The 25,140-nt window shown below is 32.3% G+C and overlaps 1 protein-coding gene across 3 annotated transcripts; it reads right to left on the reverse strand.

Annotated features, from left to right (window-relative positions):
• Positions 1-4,521: 4,521 nt before the first annotated feature.
• Positions 4,522-23,545, reverse strand: LOC140743633 (uncharacterized). Of its 3 annotated transcripts, none has more exons than XM_073075059.1 (12): positions 23,333-23,545; positions 22,512-23,211; positions 22,007-22,067; positions 20,077-20,162; positions 18,200-18,281; positions 17,193-17,352; positions 10,274-10,336; positions 7,956-8,012; positions 7,735-7,864; positions 6,890-7,171; positions 6,215-6,391; positions 4,522-6,103 (listed from the first exon to the last, which is right to left on the reverse strand). In XM_073075059.1, the coding sequence occupies exons 2-11, from the start codon at positions 23,200-23,202 to the stop codon at positions 6,222-6,224; spliced, it is 1,782 nt and encodes a 593-aa protein (XP_072931160.1). In that variant the 5' UTR covers positions 23,203-23,211; positions 23,333-23,545; the 3' UTR covers positions 4,522-6,103; positions 6,215-6,221. The 3 variants fall into 3 exon arrangements, with proteins under 3 accessions (XP_072931160.1, XP_072931159.1, XP_072931161.1); XM_073075058.1 differs by having other exon boundaries at positions 4,522-6,106; positions 23,333-23,544; XM_073075060.1 differs by lacking the exon at positions 10,274-10,336 and having other exon boundaries at positions 4,522-6,106.
• Positions 23,546-25,140: the final 1,595 nt, after the last annotated feature.

Consider the following 25,140-nt stretch of genomic DNA (forward strand, 5'->3'; position numbering starts at 1 on the left):
ATGAAAGAAATTTGATTAATTTAGCTATAAATGTATTTACAGGAGTGTATTTGTTGATTGCACCTTAAATTCTATTTAAAAAGCTGCGAGCCTGATATTGTTATACATATAAGAAAACAGTTTTTCATACCGATTTCATAAAAATACATCAGCTACATACATAGATTAGTAAAGATCACTCACTCCTAACAAGAATATGTACCCAATTTTGAGAAGTGAAATAGTTGCGTAAAAAAGTTTTTCCACGTCTCCGCGCTAAAATGTCCCTAAAATATTTGAAATAGTTATTTATTTGTTACGTAAATTACGTAATTATTACGTAAATTAGTTATTTATTCGTAAATTTTATCTAAAAATGTTTTTATTTGTCAAGGATTCAAAAAAAGAACTTACTAAAATAAGCCGTTTGTGGCTTCTTTCAATTTCAAGGCGGCGAAATATCTTTACTAATCTATGGCTACATAGTACAATATACCTTTGACAAATATAGTCCGAACATAGATGTAAAATGTCATTGAGTCCGAAGAACTTTTTGTGTGTGGCGGTTTTTAGAAACAGTAATTTGTAGCGATTTATAAATTTCCCCAAATAAAGAGCCATTAGGTAATTTGACAATAAAATTTATATTTTTTCTCATTATTGAGATTCCTAATATTACATTAAATGTAGGCAAATATGATAATAATATGTTGTTTAAAATGTTGCACTTTTTAGGTAGTTTATGGAACCTAGTAACATTATGATGTCTAGTAGCGCCCCTGACATTGAATGGCGATTATTTCCGAAAAAGATCGATTCTTGTATCAATTCGAATTGTAATAAATCGATTCACAAAATAATCGAACTCCAAAGATTCGATTTTCCAAAAATCAATATCCGATCTTTTCAGCTACAAAGGGCGAGGATAGCGAAAAAAAGGTCGTCAGGACCACTGAAATACGTATCCGTCAACAAAAAATGTTCTGCACCACATTCAATCAACTTCGAAAAGATCGACTTTCGACGATTCACTGATCGATCCATTACTGTAAAGCGATTAAAATAATCGAACTTCTTGGGCCCAAAAAATCCATTCTTCGATTAATCGATCTCAGATCACCATCCTACCCTTGACACATTCATAATGAAGTCTGTTGGACTCTAAACAATAATAAACATTATTGTTCCGAAGTTGGACTATAAAACCTGACTATCAACATTGACTCAATGTTGCCAGTTCCGACATTCCTTCCCTTTTATTTTGCAGAGATTATTTAGTATCTCAAAGGTCGCTGACCTTATTCAAGTATTTTAGACCGTAAATAGATCTATAGTCTAGTCGCTGAGAGAATGCATTCCTCAAGGCTGTCAGTGAGAGTCAGTTGGACATGACTAGAGATGGATACATTATACAGTAAAAAATCCTTGTATCCATTCTTACTTGTGAATATAACTATATCGAAAGAAAATCAAAATGGGATTTATATGTTCGAAAATAATTAAATACGGAAATTTATTTTATTATTGAATATTTTTAACTATCTTCGCCTACATGAATAACAAAATATTGTAATATAAATTTTGATAAATCTTAAAAAAAGTCCAGTCAAATATTTATTATTCATAATTTATTATTATTTATTTAGTTTATCTTTAATACATTAGAAACAACATACTGAATTTATCGTATAATAACAAATATAGTTGATATAGCTATACTTGGCATCGAAACTATAGTATAAAAATTAATTGACGCCAAAGTTATAGTTCACACGGGCACAGCCTGATAGAGATTTATTCTATCAGCGGCCAGACTAAAATACCATTATAGACTGGAATATAATTCACTCTTTGAGATAAAAGTTACTTACTCTAGTTAGTTACTCTAAGAAATAATAGCGACAGTGACTAAAAATCGATAAGATTTATTTTAAAATAAGCAATAAGGCTGACATTTTATTAATAATGGCATATTAAGAGAATTAAAAGTGGAATATAATTGCATTCTGTTGTTTTCTGAAAATGTATAAATTCAAACAACCACAAATAATTATTTATTTATTAAGTTGCAGGTACTGCATATTAAAATAATAAACATTAAAATATTTTTATTGTTGTAAAAGTAAAAAGTTTCTAACCGAAACTAAACAACCACTAATGTAATTACTTGTATTTTAGTAAAATTAATTACAATCTTGCCGTTTTAATCACCCCCGTATCATTTAAATTACTTAATTAAGCATATTTGCGGGCTTAATAATTACATAAAGCATAATAAAATTGATCATTCATTTGGGAGCAAGCAAACATTTATTATAGGTAAATATCAAATAAATTTAAAATCTATAAAGTTAAAAATTGTACATAGGCATGGAATTAACATTGAGTTCTTTGACATCTAAAATCTACTAAGAATATATTTACAGCTAAATCCTTCTGTAAATCAGATAACGAGAAATTGGATTATCCTCATCCACACGACTATTTGCTATAAAATTAGTACACACCTTCATCCGGGATCATACGTAAATGGTTTTAAATAATAAATCTAATTGGAAATTGCTTACACATTTACACATTTTCTGTCTTTCCAGTTCAAATTTCATTCAAATAATTAGGGATTGTACAATATAATTATGACATTGAAGTTAAAATACAATATTCATACAGACACTTATCTCACAAACATTTTATCAAAAAGTAGTTACTTATACCTACTGGGCATTGAAATAAACAGTTATATCTTAAAAATAAATAGCGTCGGTCCATTCATAAAAAATCCATATTAAAGCCTATTACAGTTCAAGAATTCACCTATACTTGAAGAATTGCGATACAATAGAAATATGAAAATAAAAAGTTAACTACTAGGTTATTTATATATTGCTGACGTTTCCAATTACAATGTACAATTAAATATATCCATAATTATAAATATGTTTAATTCCTTTATATCTTATTAAAATGATGTTAAAATACTGATTGTAATTACACATACAAGCTAAGGCAATATGTCAAACATATTTGACGAAACTTACGCTCCGGTAGGACGTGTTCGACAGACTGCGTTATTTCGACCCTATGGGTCTACATTAAATAGCGTTACTCTCTTATTCTTCCTATGTATAGGATAGCAACCACCTATCAAAGGAAGAAAATGGGTAGCAGGATCAGAATTATGTTCAGCAATGAACTGTTAAGGGTACCCACATCCCAATCGATCGATGGTCGATCAATTCCTGTCCTAACTTTGGTTGTTTGACAGATACCGGTCTACAAAACGAAAGTCGACCGATGATTGATACATCGTTCAGCGACGATTCAACTCACTACTATCCACGATTACCATTAACGGCGTTCAACAATTGATGACCGATTGATTGATTGGTGCATGGGCACCCTAAGAGCTGTTATGAGTCTTAAATTAATTGTCGGTTGGTCATCCTAGCCGGTTACTTCAAGCCAATGTCACACGACATAATTATATGTAATAGGAATTAAAAGAAATAAATTACGCTATAAGTCATCTTTGATTTACATTACTGATACAATAGGTACTATTAATGGAAAAAGAAAATCAAGCCCATTGTCATACCTCTATGGATTTTTTATGAATACAATCAAAAACAGCTACATTCAGTAAATATTCATATGTTTATGACATCTCATATTTATTGCTAACGGTAAATGCGTTAAATTATGTTATGTATTTATTTCAGTGATGATCCGAAATATTAATATACATATAAAATATGACTACAGATCAATTGTTTATAAAAATAATTCCATATTTAATGCATCTTTAAATTATATCATATGGGCTACAATAAATCAACCATATCCGTTCCAATGTACAAGGCACAATATTATGATTTACAGGAGTCTGTAAGAAAAATATAATTGATAAAAACAAAGCAATCTTATTAATTATTTCGGCCATATACTTAATTATTATACTCCCCATAGTCAATAGATCAATGTAACCTGAGAGGCATGATCTTTAATGAACAAACATGTCACTATCAACTTAAGCCTATCACGAGGGCATTATTACGTGTTTAAACTATTATTAATATAAGAACATAAAGTTATATTCATAAACCACAAAAATATGCATATAAAGTCAAGTATAAAATCATTCTCATATTGAGCTTAACCTAAATTTACAAGATTAATTTCACTTATACAACTAGAAACAAATAATTGTGTAAATAAATATGTAGTTACTGTTTACCTCTTCGATTCCACTACACCGATTAGTGCGCGTCGTCATTGAATATTTAATATTATGTGTATTGTTCAATCAAACCTAGTCAGCGAACAGTAACCTAACACTAATATTATATTTATACACAAGTCGATGTATAAAAAATGCCCTAAGAAAATATTTTTAAACATGCTTTATATATTGATTATTCAAATATGAACGGGTAAAGAAGCGCGACACACTAAAGGTCACACTAAAGGTCTAAAGGTGGTAGAACCCTTTGTGGTTCGACTCCGGCGGCACCACCGCCACACCTATTTCTACCTAATAACAGCATTGTTAAGCGCTGCTGTGTTCCGGTTTGAAGGGTGTGGTAAGGGAGAAAGACTTTTCCGAGGCATTCCAGCTTAGTCCTCAGGGGTAGCGGCGCATCTGTGGCCGACGTCAGGTAGGAATATCTAATCCTATCTGGGGTTGATTACAGATGTCCATGGGCGGCAGTAGCCACTTACCATCAGGTGGACTGCATGCTCGTCTGCTACTCTTGTATTATAAAAAAAAACTAAGAAAAACAGTTTATAATTAAATCTGAGACTAGAAGTCAAGAGAAGTCCAGTTCTGATATTTATTATGCTGAATTTAGGCAATTTCTACGAAGGCTTTTCTAGTACGAGACTATAAAAAGGGACTTGCGTTTCTCGTAAGTAGTCGTCATTATGTCATCTGCTTAAAACAAAATAATGACACCAAACTGACAAGAGTACTATACATCAGTAGGATATATGGTGCGCATCCCAATAATGGAGTGTGTGAAAATCTTAGTGAGAAAGAGAATCCGATTTGATTCTTAATAAAATAAATTTCTTGCTAAACATGACTATGCCCAATAAAACTTTCGGTGTTTATACATTAAAATTATAAGTGCAGTCTGTATTACAATATCAATAATCAAAACACAATAAATATATATGAATGAGAATAATTTTCGGCACAAATATGATATAAAGATGCAAAACTAGTTATGCAGTAATTGAAAGCAATTATACTTTGTTTAGTGGAATCTTCACGAATACTAAATACTAATTATTATTAACATCTAAGTATAATCTAACCTACTATGGTGTAAATAACTCTTACATTTGTCAAGATTTTGGTATTCATATGGCTGCAGCCATTTTTATAACTATGCAAGATCATAATTATATTTAACTGATATATGTGTAATCCACTGCTTATAATAATACAAATTATGTATTAAATGGTACTCTATAAAGTAGTCTCGAGGTGAAATCGTGCTATTCTTACTACAACGAATTAAAATACCTGCGATTCTTGGATTCATAACTCAAATGTCGAAATGTAATGTTCATTTAAGTTATTATATTATCACTGTCTAAGATACAACAAATCTTTTGGATAACATTTGGTTATAACATTTAACACTATTTAAACAATTCACTATTTACATTCACGAATTATAAATAGCTTGTACTTTAATTCACTGTAACTAGGATAGACACGTTTTTCACCTTTGTAACTGATCACTTCTATTGAATTTCGTGCTTATCCCGAATTTTCATTGTTTGATCCTCTTTGAATAGTTTTAGACACCTCATATATGTAGTTCGTTTAGCGACGGTTCATTAAAACACAGCTAGAACTAAATTTCTTCTTTATCGCGAACTCGACGGAATCACGATATCAAAAGACTTATTACGTATAACACCAGCATTTAGTCAACTTACTCGCGAAGGCAATGGCATTATTGCTTGTGGTCGAAACAGTCTGACAAGAAATGGCTCAATTAATAAAAGTTATTTGATGTGCTGTTAACATATGTACAAAATTCATTTGTGATAATAGCACACTTTCCATCCCTAACGGTAATTACTTTGACTTCACTCGTAAGTGATGTCTCTGCTGAAAATAAAGAGAATACGATTTAAAATGGTGCTTCCAATAATCAAAGAAAATAAAATAATAAGACATCGTTAAAAGTTATTTTTTTACATTATATCAAAAATTTACCTGTGTGCTATTGATACGGCGGATAATATTGAGGTGGAGGATATCTACCGGCCATGGCGTAAGGAAAACATTCATTATTGTTAGGATTAACAGACGCAACCGCTGGTGTATTCGTTCGTGCGGCATACGATGGTGCCATTCCTCTATTATTTTGATAATAGGACATGCTCGTCGTATCTGTCCGAAAAAAATGTTAATGTTTACAAAAATATTGTATTATAAACAATATATTAGTTTTAGTAAATCCGACATTATACAGAAACAGTAATATTTTCCCGTAACGAAATTATAACAAGAGTTATTATATTTCTTTTATCCTCTTTTTATCGATTTCGGGTGTACTTTACCAAAGATAAATTTAATAAGCTATGGACAACAGAGTTTATTATTAACACTAATATAGATGGTATTGAGTAATGGGAATTTTGTGTTCTTACACACTTCACCTGAATAAATGAAGTGAATTTTGATTGCAATTCCCGTACTAATTCCGGTTCCCTAGTAATAAGTTGTAGATAGGGTTGATCAGGGTAACCGGATTTCTAGGGGATAACGAATCAATCCATCTATCATCCTGGGAATAACTAATTTCCAACTAAACTTGGTACAAATCAGTTTTATTTTCCTCTTTCTTACTACTTGAGACATATTACTTGCTATTTTGCTTATACTTACTACTTGGGAGACTGTACGACTGCGTATAGTACGGGCGATTCGGGGGCGGCACAGGCAGGGTGTAGTTAGGATATGCGGGGGGCACCGTGGGCACCGGCCCGGCGTCCGGGGCCGCGGGCGCGACGCCCTGCTCCGGCACGCGCGCCACTTGGTGCACGCTCGAGTACGTGCTCGACGTCACGCGCGTCAACGCCGCGCTACTGTCGCTCTTTTGCCCCTTGTACCGACTGTAGCCATTCATGTCGCTGTTATTCGACTGAAAACTATCAGCGCCCACGTTCGCTGAAAATGTGCAATATTTATCTATATATTTATATATATATTTATTTATATATATATTTATCAATAACGGAGTTTTTCTAAATTGTTTTCGTACTTAATATATAATTTAAGTAAATGAAACAGAACTGTTGAACACTATAAAAATTTAAGCACTATTGTTTATAGAAATGTTATTTACGTCATTTTTTGAGGTTGGCATTGAATCTGTTACATTGTTAAAGAAACGTTCGTATTAGCTTATGAAGTTAGCTACTATAGGTGCTCTATCTAATAGAGGCATGTTTCGGACGTCACCCTTTTTCTCAATATTTCACATGTGTACATAAGCATTAAATTAAATTCAATGATTGATAAATGCCAACAATGCAAGCATTCTCTATAGCAAAAATTATAATAGGTTTTGTTATAGTAACTAATAAGCACGTGAATAAGTGAATATTTCACTTATACAGTAATTACAAATGTATCCTTGTATAGATACTTCCACTTTACTCATAGGATCGAAGCGCTACGAATCGTTATTAAACGGTTTGTTTTTCTACGAAAGCGCCTGTAAAACTTACAGTTGCGAATAATATCCGATAATGCGCTATACACGTCTTCTGTGGCGTTCGGCAATGGATGATTCCGCCTTGACAAATTTGATATTGTTTGCAAAAATGCATCGTCGAGACGAAGTGGGCTCGATGCCGTCTGAAGAAATAAAAGTAATAAAACATAAAATTATTTGATTGGCAGGTTAAAAACCGATGATATTAATAAAAAAATAATAATAATAACTTACACTTCTCGAATTACTGAGCAAGCAATCCAATAGAATCCTTAACACGGATGGTACAGCCTGTAAAAAGAGAACGTGTAAGTATCATCATAACTAGAAATAATGTACGATGAATACATATTTTTAGAATATATCTAGTTTTTAATTCAAATTATGTTGCTATCGTAAGTTTATTCCCTTTAATAATACTTTTTACCACGCTTTTATTAGCTTGACTTGTATGTATATAACGGAATCTTTGAACTCGATTTATCAAGAAACCGATGACAAAACACGATTTTAATAATTTGATCCCACTCTCATCAGATATTAGCTTAGTTTTTAGTTTTAAAACTATAATCATTTCCCGCATTAAACCATCTTTATGACTTAAATTATAATGCTAAGGAATACTTAATTATAATTATGTAAAAATTAGCTGAAATAATTATCACATAAATATAATCTATTTGAGATGCATTATTAAATTAAATATTAAATAAATCACTTTATAGTTAAAAGGTAAAAAAGATGAATTGGTGGACACTTTTGGGTTAAAACAAAGGTTCCCTGAGAGTAACGGATTTATTAAACGTTAAAATAAATGGTAAGCCAAAAACTATGCGGCAATTATAAATAAGCTACTTTTATATCTAGATTTATTAATTACATTAATTAATTATTAATTACATACATTAATCTAATATAAGATAGTTTTACCTTTTAATTTTGTGAATGAAGTTGACTTATCAAGTCTGAATTTATGGACAATTATTAACCTTATTAATTTATTACTAGTCCATTAATGAAACTTGCGCAAAGATGGTTATTACATACTTGTTCCAAAATATTTATTTACAGATAATAATGAGTGCCATTCAATCAATTATGTGGAAACTTTTAATTATTTATCTTCAATTTAATTTGAAAAAATGGGGTGTATTAGTATAGTAATAGTAAGGTAGTTAATATTTTAAATAAGTTGCATCTATAAGTTGTCCTTAGAAAGTCTACCTTCAACTTAAATGAAAAAATAATTATATTATTAATTTCAACTGTATTCCTTAGGATTTTTAGATCTTCAATTTTGGTTTCAGCCAGAAACCGACTTTCGGTCGACTGGTGATGTCGTAGCCGTGTTTGGCTTATTGTAATTGTCATAATATTTACTCTGGTTTTAAAGCCAAGCGAATTACACTTCGTCATATAAAAGGTGGTCGCAAAGAAAAACACTCGGGATCTCGAATATACGCTAAAATGTTAGGTGTATAAATTTATAAATTTACTTCGAAAAATGACCAGGTTAGACAACATGTACACTTTGCTTTACCGGCACCTAATTCAGCACTACCTCAACAGATTGAGGTGATATAAATGACATAGTATCCAGCTGGTTTCAGGGGGATTCAGTTTCTTTAAAATCGGCATCGCCAAAGGCTGAACCAAATCTTTATTTTTTAAATAAAGGTTATTAATATTAAGTTATTGGATTTTGAGCAGATACTATTTTATAAAAGCGTTTTATAAGCTTCTCGGCGCTCGTGCAGGAAGGATGATTACAGTGAAAAATTTGCCTGAGAGTTTAAACTTAGCTAGCTAGTTTAAACTTAGGATTTGGTTATGGTATACATTTTTGTTTATGTTTATATTTGCGGTTATATTGCAATATATATTCAAGAAGCGAAATTATTGATATTATATTAATGGAAAATATAGTAGATATTCAAATATATAGCAAAAATACAGCCGAATCATATATTACTAAAAAAATTAAAGAAATAAACTTAATAAATACTTTTTGAGATAAATTGGATAATTCAATTGCACACATCAAACCTTTAACATAAACGCACACTTTATGAATTCCGTCGTAGGTCATATAATAACATAAAGTAATATAGAGCAAGTTAGAAGTCCCACACTACACCATTACCATAGTTTTCAAGTTAAGGAGTATAAAAGAAGACACGCTTCAGTCACAAGATGCCAAAGCGGATTTATTTCATAATATTGTACGTTACATGGGAACACTATATTCGAAGAGTAATTTTAAGCTTGAATATACTGACCTTAGTTTAACAATTTGGTATTGGACTGAAGGGGTCTTACTTTTATACCCTCACTAGTTTGTTACTATTTTAATCGGAATTGTTTAGTATTAATAAGCTAAAATGTTAGTGAATGAATATTCATTAAAATGTTAACAGTTAATTAGGGTAAGTAAATAGTAAAATATACATTTCAACAAAGTATTAAATATTACAATTGTAAAGCAAATTGTTAATTTGAACTTTTAAATTTTTTTGCCTTCCCAACCATGACCTATATAAATTTTGACATACCGGGGTAAAAGACGGCTGATTTATTTGACTTAAAATATCTTGAAGTTGCAAATGAGGTCCTCCCTGAAAGTGTAAATGTGCAATAGTAATATTTATGGTAACTTTGTGATTTTAATTAAAATCAGCGATACGCAAGCATCATGTGTGTATCGATGTAAAATTATAATATTTTAGCAAATACATGATGACAATGGTATTTATAATCCTATCTTCAGTAATATCAAAATTAGGTATAAAACATATAAATTGTTTGTATGGCTGACAAAATATTAAATCGCACTTGAACTGTTCAGTGAATTGTAATGAACAAAAATTAGCTTTTAATTCGCACTAGAATATCATGTTATGTTGATAAACTGATAATATTTGCATTTGCAGCGCACGTACGCATAACATAAAACAACTTGCCGTGCCTGTAATGCCTTATTTGCTGAGATTCCATAAGCGCAACAATTACACATAACGTATCTGATCTTAAGATTTTAGTCCGTAATTCATGTTAGTAATTCATTGTAATAAATTAGTAAAGGTGTGTCCAAACATAAAGCGGCATTCGAGCGCAGCTGCCGCGCGCGGCTTGCCGCGCTATGATTGGACGACTGCCGCGCGCGGCAGCCGCGAGCTACCTGCCGCGTGCGGCGATCGCCGCGAACGGTGTTAGTGTTGGTTCGCCAGTGGTTGTGTGTGGACGGACGTATTTTATCAGGTATAAAATGGATAACGAAACAGCAATTCGTCTTATTGAAATTTATGGCTCCCATGCCGCGCAGCACTGCCGCGCAGAAGGTCTAAACTAGTCGCGCGGCAAATTTGTGTCCCGCAAATGCCGCGCGTAGCTGCCGCGCACCTTGCACGCCGTGTTTGGACACACCTTAAGATTGGATAATATTTAAGCGGTAGCAAGAGGTGGGTTTGGACTGAGAAGGCCTCAGCGCTGAGGTATGGGAACTGCTGTGCAAATAATTATTACCTGTACCATTTCACAAAATATACTTGCAGGCAAAGGACGAATACCTCATGTATTTTATCTGTTCGTCTTTGTCAAACTATTAGTGTCTCATTACTGGACACAGGGCTCCCCTCAGAACGAAAAGGGTTTATTCCACCGTGCCGGCCAAATGCAGATTGGTAGACTTCACAAAACCTAAAAGTCTTTTATTTAAGAACTCTCAGAAACAGCAGGTTTCCTAGTTTCGTTTTCAACGGTTGCCGCAAATTTATCAAATATCAAAATAATGGAAAGCAATACGCGGTGTAGCGCAATTAGCGTTATTGTTCGTTCGTAAGTTCACAAGTGTTAGGAAAAGATCTTACAAGATTCCTTTTTTTGTTTATTCATAGTTATAGTGTACGAAAATGTAAGGCAACTGACGGGACCAATATACCTACATATATTTTTTTTAATAACAACCAATATGAAGACACTCGCGACCCAGTTTTTTTTAATGTACAATAGCGAAATAAGCAATAAGACTTTCGCTTAGCAGTGTAGTTATTTGACCGCAGAACAAAATAGTACTTACTAAGGAAGCACGCTCAAAGGTCCATCCCGTGCTGCACCCAGTATTTGCAGTAGGCGCCGGCAAGCACCAAGCATTTTTTAAGAAAGTTTATCTACGATACGTATATATAATTGTCAATGAATGACGTCTATTTTCCACGACGTTATTATTTTTTGGCTACATTCATTTATATCAGATATGAAAGATGACGGATATATTATGTAATGTTTTTATTTTGGCATCTTATTGGTAGAGCCAGCAACGCAGCCATAAAATATTTAGATAAGCCATTCCTTCAAATCTTCAGGCGGGAAAATTGGTTTATGTACATAATAAAATAAACGTGTTTATTATCAAAATAATCTATTAGACCGGACGATGAGAACATTACGTTACACAGTTCTTGGCTATATTTTTATATTAAACTAGCTGACCCGGCAAAAAAATGTTAAGGGTGAACGACCCTTATCACTTAGGGGGATGAAAAATAGATGTTGGCCGATTCTCATAGATACCAGATAAGCACAAAAAATTTCATCAAAATCGGTCAAGCCGTTTCGGAGGAGTATGGCAACGAAAAAGAGAATTTTATATATTAGAAGAAGATAGAATATGCTGTGGCTGTAAACATGGTAGTTTAATCGCTCTGGCTCTTAATTAAGAACCTAATTTAGATCTGACACATTTTATAACTAAACAACGTCGAGTTTTCGTTCAAATATCCGCTTTACTAAAAATATTTCAAATAAATATTATTAAAATGAATAAATATCAGCCTGGTGGTGTTTGCAACATGGAAGCAAGACGAAATCCTATTTTATATGTTAATAAAACGAAACAATGAAAAAAATATCAACCTAAAATCACTTTTTAAATTGAATGTTTACCTGTATAAATGTTTTGCGGTCTGGTAAAGGTAACCTCTCCCATCAGCCACATGATCCGCGTGCCTACGTAGATAGTCAAAGCGAGGGTATATCATAATACCTGAAATCTTCTGTTATACTATAAGTTGTCGTGAATAATAAATGTCGCTAGTAAGGTTCTTGACGTTTTTAAGGTTTAAGTAAAATTATAAAATGAACATAAAAGTGTATAAAACTTACATACAGGAAAACATTTGAACACAAATATTTGAACACCTTACAAATCGAGTAACGATAAGGTCGTGAGTTCAATATCCATAATATATTGACTCATAGGACTCATAGTCTTCTATTACGTCTAATTAGTAATACCAACCACGCAATTTCCGAGAAATGTTTACAATAAAAAATAAAATAACATCAATGAAAATATTTCATTTTAGACGTCGTTTCTATATTTAAATAATATGTGCGAAAACTTTTGACCCGGTTCAAAAAGGTTAAGCATTAAAATAAATTGACTCCACAAAATAATACTTCCTCGAAAGTTGCGTAAGTTAAAAAAATATATAAACAGTAAAATTAAACATTCGCAATGTTTGCTAGACGACGCGTACTAACAGTCCGGGCTGACGTATCATATCAATAAAAATCAAATTGCGCTGCGCACACGTTCAACAAACACCTATACGGCGGGTACTCCCTAGCGAGCCGTAACCCTAATCAAACACACAACAACACACACAAACAGGTATCACAAAAGTAACATGGTTGTCGTTTCTACGCGATATCCATAATAACTAAAATTGTACTATTGGACATCTATAGTCCGATTCATTGTTAGGTGTCCAAAATGTAAACAAAGAAATGTCACTGTCAAAATTAACAAGAAACAAAAACTTTAACAAACTCAACAAAAAACTAAAACTTTAACAAACTCAACAAAAAACTAAAACTTTAACAAATATACACAATTTAACAAACGCGTTATGTAAACGAGAAAACATTCGAGTTCGATTACAATCACGAAAATGAATAATATCAACTACGAAACTTAAAAATGACGGCACAAGAAATGTTTTGGATTCCGATTGTGTTACCATTATCACATTTTAATTTTCTACCATAAACTTTGTTTTTTATTATTATTATTGTATGTAACGAAATTGAGGTGATATAAATATTAGAAAATGTGAATTATCTTAATTTATTTAGATTACAATTTTATTATTGTTTTATTATTTTAATATCGACAAAAATAAGAAATTACCATTTGAAACATATTTTCTTGATAGGTCAACACCTTTGTTTACATGTTGAACACCTAATTATGAATCAGACTATATGTATTGACATATATCTATCAAAATACCTGACCTATTTTTTAAGAATCGTGCGTACACTCTACACTCACTAATCAATCAATCCAATTGATGTGGATGGATTAAACTAGCTCAACGGATAACGGTCCATAAAACGGCGATGGTCGATCGATTAATTAATTTTACCATCGATCAATATCTGCGTAGTCTTTAAATTGTATTCATAGGATTTGTTGTTTACAAGTTTAATTTCTTTTACTGAGGCGCAAACGCAGAAATGTGCATGTGGCCTTTCTTTACAACTAAAAGTCGGTTAACTCTCCAGACCTGAATAAAGCCAATTCTGGTTTTGATTATGATTTTTGAACTAAAAATAGTAATATTAAAAATCTCTTAAATATGAATGGTCTTACAATAGCAAAAACATGAAGTATCTTTCGCATATTAAGTATGTATTACTTATTTATACCACACATATATTGGACGTTTGACATTGATTCTTAAAGTGTTAACTCAGTAGTAAAAAAATATTATCATTTTTATAAAATCTACTTGTTACTCTTTATGTTCCATTTTCGCGCAGAAACACTAGCCGCCATTTTGTTTAACTAGGGATGTCTTTTCGTAAGTAAACATTGTTTTAACGCATAGACACAGCACCCCCAAAATTATTTGTATTGCTATCGCAGTGACGTCACATCAGCATCAAAATGGCAACTAGCGTTTTAAATATTTAAAGAATAGACTCTACTGTACTGTATAGGGCCCCGATTCTCGGGTCGTAGAGATAATGTTGAATTCGAGATGAATCTCTAATTTCCAATCTGTACAAAAATGTCGTCAATATGTCTATGGCGTTAAAAAATGCTAAAAAGAAGAAACTGGCTAACCCAAAGATATACAGGGTGTTCTTTTCCAGTGGGTCTGGACGGCCAAGTAAGATACTATATGGATTAGCGAAAAAAGCTGAAGAAAGTTACGCGCCTGATTTTGACAAACATTAAAACTATATCATCAGTTTTGTTAAACAATCTTTTTAGCCGGGAATCGAACAAGTTCAACAACAACATTAAAAAAATCTTTGTAAGTTGCAAGCTAAGTTCTCGCCATTGGTTAAACATTGCGCACATGATCAATCTTTTTGGGCTCATGTTTCGAGTGATGGAGAGTTTTTATTCTCCAGTAATATATCTTTAAGTTCGAGTTAACTTCAATATTTTCTTGTATCTTTTATTATTAAAAAAGGAATGTCAGTTGCTCTATAGAGCTGCGCGGAGTTCCTATTGATGCAAAATGGTTAATTTGTGTGAATTACTTTTTAGAATCAAAACAATAGAGAACCATATTAAACGTTGAAAAGAAGTTGTATACAAAAAGAAATAATACATTATGAAGCTTTTGCCTTATTAATTGCCTTGCCTTATTAAAAACATGTTCGCAGTTCGGTAAAACAATAATTGTCTGTCATTATTATAATAGTTGGAGAAAAAATAGAAAAAAACCTTTGTCGTAAAAATAACTGGTACTTTACATAATTAAAGGCTCCGAGACCAATGACCCGACACCCTTTATATTCCTAATTTCTCCTTAGTGGAATTATTTACAGTAGGTAGTCTCATTGTAACAAAACTTTTTTTTTTTAATATAATATGTGCGTTTTTATGACGCACTTCCTGATTAAAACAATATATTAAATTTACTCATTGATCATACTCGTACTTTAGTAGACGATGCTTTAAACGATTATTTCAATGATTATTTATTAATTATAAATGATATCTAGGTAAATGTTGAAAGTAAAAGATATTTAACAAACTATACTGAATTTCTAACATTCTGCTGCGGATAACGTGCAACTATGTTCTAATGACCGTGACCAGGTGGGCACTAGTAGGCAGTAGTACCAGTACCAGTAGTACCTGTTTAATATAATATGTACTAAAACTTCTACGATAAGGGTAGTGTTAAGTGGCAGTGTAAACTGGAAGTTATTTGTAAAAGAAGTGATTGCAGAATGTTATGACACTTATCGAGATAAACTACTAAAATAAATTCCGTCTCTCAGTCCGTCTTATTACGGATTTATAGCTTAAACAGTATATAAAACTATATGATTATGTAGGATTGTTAGTTCTGCGTTTAATAAAAAATAAAGTAAAATAGTTTGTAAAGTAAATGCGTTTAGTAAAATCTATTGCAGTACATAAATTAAAGAAATCATTCATATTGTCTCCCATGGAGAACCGACACAGCTCTACACTTACTACAATTATTAGTGGTAATATTAAGTGATTGGTGAAGTCGGTGGAACTCTTTGTTGTTCGCCTCCAGAGGTACACCGCCACACTATTTCTACCTAGCAACAACTCTATTAATAGTTGCTGTGTTCCGCTTTGCAGGTGCGGTAAGAGACTTGCACTTTTTCAAGATGGCGGCCAAGGGACAATGTTGCGACCCCATAAACTTCAGCTTAGCTTCACACAAACCCCCTTGACATCAAAAAATAAAATTGCGTCCCCTGACATTTAAAACTAAAATGTAACATTTCACTGGACTACAAAGGCAATGCGTATTTTTGGAGCTTTTGACGTTCTAAAATGTTTCAGTGTCACCCTCGCGTATAGTTTACACTTTCTTTATACGAAATAGAAATGAAATGAAATATAAAATCGTTACACTTTAGTATATAGTAACTCTTTTTTCTAATTTCTCAAATCCTGTTTTGCTTCATGTTTGATTCATGTATAATATGTATGGGATAAGGCCAAATATGAATTTCTCCGACTCAAAATATACGGACGAATTTGCGAGTAGCATTAAAGTAAGTAACGTTATAAGTAGTACCTACTTATAACTTATATCTACCGATAATAACATATAGCCATGTCGCTGGTAATACTAAATAGAAAATGGCAAGTGCGAAGAGTACTCAGCTTTTTCATGATAGCCTCACATCTAATTTTATATATAATTAATTCAATAATGTATGACTGTGTTATACATATGCTGGGGTAATGCAAATACTTTAAATTTTTATACTGAAAAAGTATTTGATTACGAAATATATATTTATTACAATATTAAATATAACATTGACGTAGAAACACCAATTGTCATTAATGGCAAAGAAGCCATGTTATGTAGGGATACATATAGGTATGGGGCTATCATTATTTTAAGATATTATGCCAGCGGAAGGAATAATAGTAAATATAGTAAAATACATTACCTCCACGTGTTCTTCGAGCAATCGGCATACTTCTGGCCGCACGAGAGATCTTACAACGCTTTTAATGCTTTCATATTCGTTCTCCTTTTTTTTAAGAACAATCTTTTGAAATTGTTCCTCAAGTTCTAATCTACTCTCATCGTGTCTTAAAGCCTCTATCCTAAAAAAATAAGAAAAGATGACAAACAAAAATACTTTACTACATCTACATGTATAAATTGCACAATAACCGAAAGAAACAAAATAAAAAATATATATAGATAAATAAATAATATACTTCAGTATAATTGGGGGTGGAAGTGTCGCAACCAGATGCCGCGTGGTTAGTTATGCAATAGCCGCAAGATCGAGAATACAAGTGAAGTCGCCGCGCAAGACTTTCTGATGTGCAACGCTTCTTCTGTTTTATTTCATGATAATTATTATAATCCATTTATATAAAGATGAATAAAATTAAAAACAAACTATAAAAAATATATTTCAAAAACTTAAAACAAAACATAATAGTATATTATAAATCATTTCACATTTGGGAGTTGTGTAAGTTGTATAGCTGGGAGTGGGAATAACATTTGTAGTTTCTGTTTCAATATCAAAATCTTCCCGTATTTTTTTACATTTGACAACCGAATGTCGGAGCTTCTTCGCATAGCATTTGTTTTTTTTTTGATACATAATAATAGATGCTGAATGCGCCTTTATGATGACCCCGGAATTAAAGTACCTATGATTACACTTGAAGCTTAAGCGGTCTATAAGGCATTCTTGCAGTAATTTGTTAAGAAAAATTCGCTACATATTATTATTTAACTTTGTGTTTATGACGCGCTTTGCATAGAAATACTCGCAAACTCTCTCATTCATACTCTGTAGAATTGAAAGTTTATGACTGACAGAACTTCTAACAGTTTTGGAAATGCTTTAAGCATTGACTTAAATAAACGATAAGTCAACATATCAAATTTTCATGCAGACCATATTTTAAGACTAATTACGATGTTTCAAACCTGAGCTGTAGCTGGATACAGTTTGCGCAAATTTCTTCATCGTGTTTGGAGTCCGCTGCTTTCCTTATTTTGGTTGGACCAGCTGAGAACAAAATTAATGAGCGCCAAGCCAGAGAAAAATTAGCAAATATCTCATAGAAAAAAAAATTGATTATCTACGCTTTCCGTGTCGTCGCACTACACGAGTGACAAAATTATTTTTTTGATACATGCTTGCTAGTTGACTTTGTTTATTTTCAAAACGCAAGAGCATTACTTTAGGAACTAAACGCCAATCAGTATACTAGCAAGTAGCTCGGTAAGTGATAACATGGAATCGTAAACCGATACATGTGGGATATTATGATTTTGTCGCTATCCCATGTTACAAAGTCACGGGATTTTTAATTTCAGCTTTAAAAGTTTTCGCTTTAACGCTCAGTCTAGCCTAAGGATGAATTAAATTTATATGTATTAGTATGAAGTTAAAAAATTAATTCATCGCATTGCATTTTAAATACTTATTTCGGATCGATGTGTTGTAATCACTGAATTGGGACAAAAACCGGCAAACAATATAGTTTATTTAAGTGAATTCGTCGAATTAATTTCTTGCTGAGGTAAGTATTGTTGAAGTTATTATATACATTACAGCCCAGTAACGTATGCCAGATGTAGAAGAATAAAAAAGATTTTATTTTATTTGTCTTCTAGACTTAAACATTTTATTCCGCGCTCAAAAACAGGCTAGTTATTGCAAACCTCATTCGCTTATGAGTTTAAGCTATTGCACTTTTTATAAGTCTTCTAACACAATTATCGGTTTAGCACGGCATTATATAAGTTAAATTTCGAGTTAAGTAAGAATTTCGGATCTATATTGGAACGCCTATTAACCGTCAATGGTAGTCATTTATAACAATTTAATCCAGGTTACAAAACTGGCCACATTTTTTGGATCAGATATGTAAGCTTAGGGAATAGACGATAATTAGTCTTATTTAGTTAAAGTATTCTAATCACTACATATTTTGAGAAGATATGCCCTTCAGATTTAACAGCCGTCTTCGGCATCCAATAAAATATATTATGCATGTAGCTATATATGAGCCACTACGAAATTTGATTCATCTATGTCTCACATTAAGAGCACAAATTAAGTTTCTAAATACCAATTTATTATTTATGTGTTCCGGATACGTAGAATTTCATGCAAATTAGTTATTTTTTTTATTTTGAAAGTATTTTTTGTAATTGTTATTACAAGTATTTTTGGAGTTTATTTTATTCTAAGTAATTTGGAAAAAGATTTTACTCTTTGCATCTTTTACAAGCATGCGATTATACTCGATTCTCACATGACGTTATACGTCATTCTTGTCATTGGTAGTGAAAAATAATTGTACTATATGAGAAAAAAAAATACATGCATATACTTCAATATATTCACAAACACGGAAATCGTAGTTTAAAAAAAACCATCGTCTCTTTTTACATGTATCAGTGGATTATTTAATCGAAGATTAGGAAACCAGGTGAAACAACGGTTTTTTAAGAACGCAAAAAGTGCAACAAGTTACTAATTGACAAGAGTAAACAAAGGTAGCGTTAAATATTACTTAAGATTAAAATTCGTACGATCATAAAACAGGGACAGTTACGACAGTTGTTTATACTTGTCAATGTTTTTATACGGTTTATAAACCCCGAACACCTGATATTCGCTAAGGCTTACAATGTCTTAGTGACCTCAAGCTTTATTATCGCTTAGCAAAAACGTGTTCACTTTAGAATACTATATGTTAGGAGCTGCTTATTTTTCACGTTTGTTATTTTTAGAGGCTAATTGAAACTGAACTCATTATTTTCTTAAATACTTCAGATTACTATAAGCTTACCTTCTGGTGTTAACCTGCGTTTCACGCTACCATTTTTTGTTTGAATGTAAACTGGTAAGGCTGGTGGAGGTCTACTTGCATCAAACCTATAAAAAATACAAAACTAATATAAGTGTTTGTCACAATATTCACCTGACTACGGAGAGAAGTTTTTCGAGCATATGGTATGTACTATGTATTTATGTCTCATTCTTTTCTTTAATTCTTAAGGAAGCCCTGCAGCGCAAACGCTTTCACGGATTTTAACATACCAAGTATATCGTTGGATTTGTCTAAATCACAGGCCTGTAACAGGTTCTGTGCTCTAAATTGTGAAATAGGCTACATTTTTAAACAGTTGCGTTTTTGTTAACAAACTATACTTACTATAAACTATTTTTATTACAGAAACATCTAATTATGTTTTTTATTTGTAATGGATAGGTGCATAAATCTGTTCTGTTATACCCCAATTTCTAATATAAATAAAATGATGCGAATATTGTTTTAACAAGTATATAATTACATACAATCTTAAGATTATTTAAATTATAGTTTACTTAATTGTGGATACTATTTTTCTATTTATCATTTCTTTTTAAAATTTGACCAAATCATTATAATGTGCATGTTGTATTATATGACGTTACGTTATGCGAAAATTGGTAACGACACATATATAATTATCATAGTGGAATAGTAAAATCGTTATTAAGATATCGCACAGTGAAAAACAAAGTGACGGCACACAAAATTTCGACGATTTGAGTTATCAACTGGAAACCACTCTTAATAACATAAATATTACGACACTTTAATACACGCGTACTACCCTCCCTCCAGGAGAACAGTAATCGTTTCAGTGTTTCACAAGATGTAAATTTCGCATTAAGTCCCTTTCATTCTCACCATGGGATATGTCAATAATATGATAGTAGTTACATATATTGTGAATATTTTGAGGTAATATAAAAAAATCGATTTAACTTAGTGTGTATGTAGATTGTTCACGTATTTATTTATTTCTTATTTAAATTATTTGTAGACAAAGTCCTATTAATATTAAATCTATAATTTAAAATGTATGTTTGAATGTACATATATTATTCAATATCATGTATAATCAAGTGAACGACATTACATTAAATCATAAAAAATGTATAACATAGATTAAAACATATTATCTCAGTAGTAATGTAGTATGTGTAAGTTTCAGTTTAAAACACTTATAAAAAAAATCAAACATGCCCAAATATAATGGCGGTATCTCCTATATGTAAGAAGTTCCTTTGGCAGAATTTACAATTCCATCTTTAGAACCTGTAGAACCTAGATCGAAAGTATTTAAGAAAACATATTTAAGGCTTCAAATATGACACTACAATTCCAATCTAAATTTTTTTCTGACCCATTTGTATGGAAAAGCCGTAAAGAAAATAAAAAGTTTCATTATACCTTCACTACAAAGTTATTAACCATAATTGATTGTCTATACATTGAAACTTATTAATTAATGTAAATTCATAAAACATTTAAGCGGGATTAGCTATGATGATAAGTTGTTATAACAAGGAATTTTCTATTAAGTTAATTTAAAATAAATTCTTTTGATAAACTAATATTGTAGACAGTTATATTTTTCTTAAATAGGTTCCTACCTTCCCTAAAAATAAACAAGACCCTAACTAATGTGTTCCATTGACAGTATGAGTAGAAAACTTTTTATGATTTGAGCTTCATGGCTTAAGCACGGGCTTAAATTGTAAAAAATAGACTTGTATCTTTCTAAGAAAACACACAAACATAATAATCTGTATTGTATGTAAAGGAATATACAACTCAATTATTGATCTGATCATTTTATTATACATACTGAAAATCCTTAAAAAATAAAGGACTTTCAAAGCAAATGTTATGTGAAAATACCTAAATGATAAAACAAATTACTTACATAGGGGGTAAAACTGGAGGAGGCTGTTTTATAGGATACAGCACATTAGGTGGCGGAGCTCCTGAAAAATATAAAAAAATCCAATATAACAATTATAACAATATACAACATAGCAATTCTCTTGCTAGTAAATAATGATATCAAAAAACTATATTTCGAATACAGTATCTTTGACTAATCTATATATATAAAAATGGATGTTTGTCTGTATGTCCTTTATAGGATTGTAACCGATGAATTTTGATCATGTGATGATCTTTAGCAAAGTTGCTGTGTTTCTGCATATTTGTAATAACAAAAAAATGTCTCTATGCAAAATTATTAGCATTAATATATCTGGGTAACTGTAAAGACTAATCTAGAACACTACAGAACTATGGGGCAGAATCTTAACAGCACACTCGATTGACATGTGAAAAAAAATATATACATGAGATAGTAGTTAAAGCATAACACAACATAAAATATAATGTGTAGGCTACAATTATAATAACATATTGCAAACCTGAATATGTAGGGGGCACCATATTTGCAAACATTGCAGGGCCAGCTGGTGGCACCGTTGGCAGTAGAGGTGCAGCCATTGGTGGCACTGGAGAGGGTGTAATGGATGGCCCAACCAACTGTGGTGGCGGAGGCGGTGGCGGCGGGGGCTGTTGCACCGAGGGAGGCCGTGGAGAGGTTCCCATAGCCGGTGGAGATGACGTCGGCGGAGGTGGCGGCGGCGGTGGTGGCGGCGGCGGCGGCGCCTTCGCATATGACTCCTTAATGAATAAAGCTATTTGCGGTATTGTTTCAGCAGCAGCACTGGCCGCAGCTGCCATATTTGCGTGCCGTTCTGCAAGCACACGGGGAAGCTGACCAGTAGCCAAGAACAGGTTTTCTTCTTCTTTTGTCGTATGTAGATAGGTACAATCTTCACGTGTACAACCCGATCGATTTTGATGATCGTGGCAGAATCTAAGAACTTTCTTCATTTCCTCGAAATCGAGTTCATGGCGATATTTACATTGTGTGGTTTTAGTGCATGTTCCCCAAGTAAAATCTCTACAAATTTCTACTGCTTCGGAACCAAACGACGAGTACCCTGCATTTTGATTATTAAATCTCGGATCTTGTGCGGGTCGTTGTGTCGGTACTTGTACTTGGCAAGGTATCGGAGGTGGGCGGCCATTTTGATCGTTACTACTATGCATGTTCCAAAACTAAAATAAAATAAAACATAAAAAAACAAGGCATGCCTGATTTGTGCTCGTACTAAACACTTTTTAAGATATTTGCAAAGTATATTATGTATTCTAAAAACTTTATAAATATTAAACTTACGTGTTTATAACAATTGGTAGAAAATACTCGATACACACTTTTGTTGAGCTCAACCCCAAAATGGAAATATTTAAACCATGATGCCAATAAAGTTAAACACCAATGCCAAATAACAATTTACGACGATAACTACGGAATACTGCGGAGAAAGACAAGACAAGATAGACAAAATACCACAATAGACAACAAGATGGCCGACACCCAGAGACCAGATTATAGAAATCGTAATCATAAAGCAGAATATTCACCATAGATATAATAAACCTGTAGATATGCCCTATTCTTCTTCTATGGTAATTTTACAAAACATTACTTTACTTTGGTAATTTTTGATGCTTTTACCATAGTAATGTGACGATTTCATAATATAATAAGAAAGAAGCTTAATCCGTTGTGAGAAATATTTAATAAATTTTAATGATGACCTGTTACAAAGAAAGTTATAATTCATTTTTAATTTAATGGCTTTTTTATTGTCCGTAGTACGCATATCTGCGACATATTGCTAAGTTATATCGCTATTTATATAAATTTACTTAAGCATAGTATCTTTGGGGCCGTTCAAGTATTACGTAACGCTAGTTTTGAAGATTTTTGACCCCCCTTCCCCCCCTTGTAACGCACCGTAACGTTTTTCTATACCCCCCCCCCCTCCCCAAACGTTACGTAACACTCAAGTGTCAATTTTACCCTAAACTCGCTAAAAAGTTATGTTATAGTTTTTATCCTTGGGCGTGTTAACTAGGTGTCCTGAGTATTCTAAGTTAGTTTAAGTATAGTCAAAGCATATATACTGCTATACTGTACTATAAGTATAGTACAGTATTCTGAGTATTCTGAGTTAGACTAAGTAATCTAACTCAGAATACTCAGGACTTATTTCGGCTGAACCCACTCATTCAAGGGATTGCCCGTAAAACGTAAATGAAAAGGGTTGTCAATTTAGGAGTTTTAATTCTCTATTTTTTTATTAAAAAATGTTACGTAACGTGTATTAAGAAAGACCCCCTCCCGCCGCTGTAACGCATCGTAACGTTTTACAAGACCCCCCCTCCCCCCAAATTGCGTTACGTAATACTTGAACGCCCCCTTTAGCATTATTAAAGTGCTCCTGCATAACTATGCGTAGTATTTTTCATAGTGCAAGGGTATTTTACAGGTTTTGGGAAAGTGTTTGATTATTTACATAATTGTTTCAGGAACTCTCTTCAATAATCTTTTGTTCGAAATACGGAATATTAGCAAAAAATATATTCTATTACGCTAAATTTAACGTCGCGCGAAAGCAGACGGCCATATCTCACGCCTGGTATGTCGGCAAATGATACCACGATATACTTAACGAAAATCCAATCCAATCCCGTACGTTTGCTACAGTACGCGGCGCTAGAATCCACGTTCTGTTTGGCCGGGCCTTTAATGAGGACATGTCTATCGCATCATGTTTCATATTGCAAAAGGATATATTTTTTGCACTATGTCTATAGTTTACTCCACAGATAAAATTTATGATTTAAAAATTATAAAAAAAAGCGTAATGGAATACGTAAATCCGAAAAATCAATTATCGTATTTTATACAATAAAAACTTTGTAACGATTTCAAACCCATTATAGATTAAAATTGATTGTGAAGCACACATTAAAATGTAATAACTGATGAATATCATATGGTGGTAACACTAAAAGTTTAAACCAGTTAGCAAATAGCAACACAAGATATAAGTCATTTCTAGAGATGAACCTTGTTGTTATAAATATCGATAAATCTGTGTGTGATTCTTTTTGCAAGGGTTAAATAAATAGATA

This window comes from Epargyreus clarus, unplaced genomic scaffold (genome assembly GCF_041222505.1).
Source record: "Epargyreus clarus isolate Ecla_fem2 unplaced genomic scaffold, WU_Ecla_fem_2.2 ptg000007l, whole genome shotgun sequence".
Taxonomy (NCBI): Eukaryota; Metazoa; Arthropoda; class Insecta; order Lepidoptera; family Hesperiidae; genus Epargyreus; species Epargyreus clarus.

Coding starts and splice junctions, on each gene's coding strand:
- LOC140743633 (XM_073075059.1), bottom strand. CDS start 23,202: ATGCATAGTAGTAACGATCAAAATGGCCGCCCACCTCCGATACCTTGC. Junction 17,353..18,199: donor TGTATCCAGCTACAGCTCAG/GTTTGAAACATC, acceptor TTATTTTTTTAG/GATAGAGGCTTTAAGACACG. Junction 10,337..17,192: donor TGCTCGAAGAACACGTGGAG/GTAATGTATTTT, acceptor TTACACTTTCAG/GGAGGACCTCATTTGCAACT.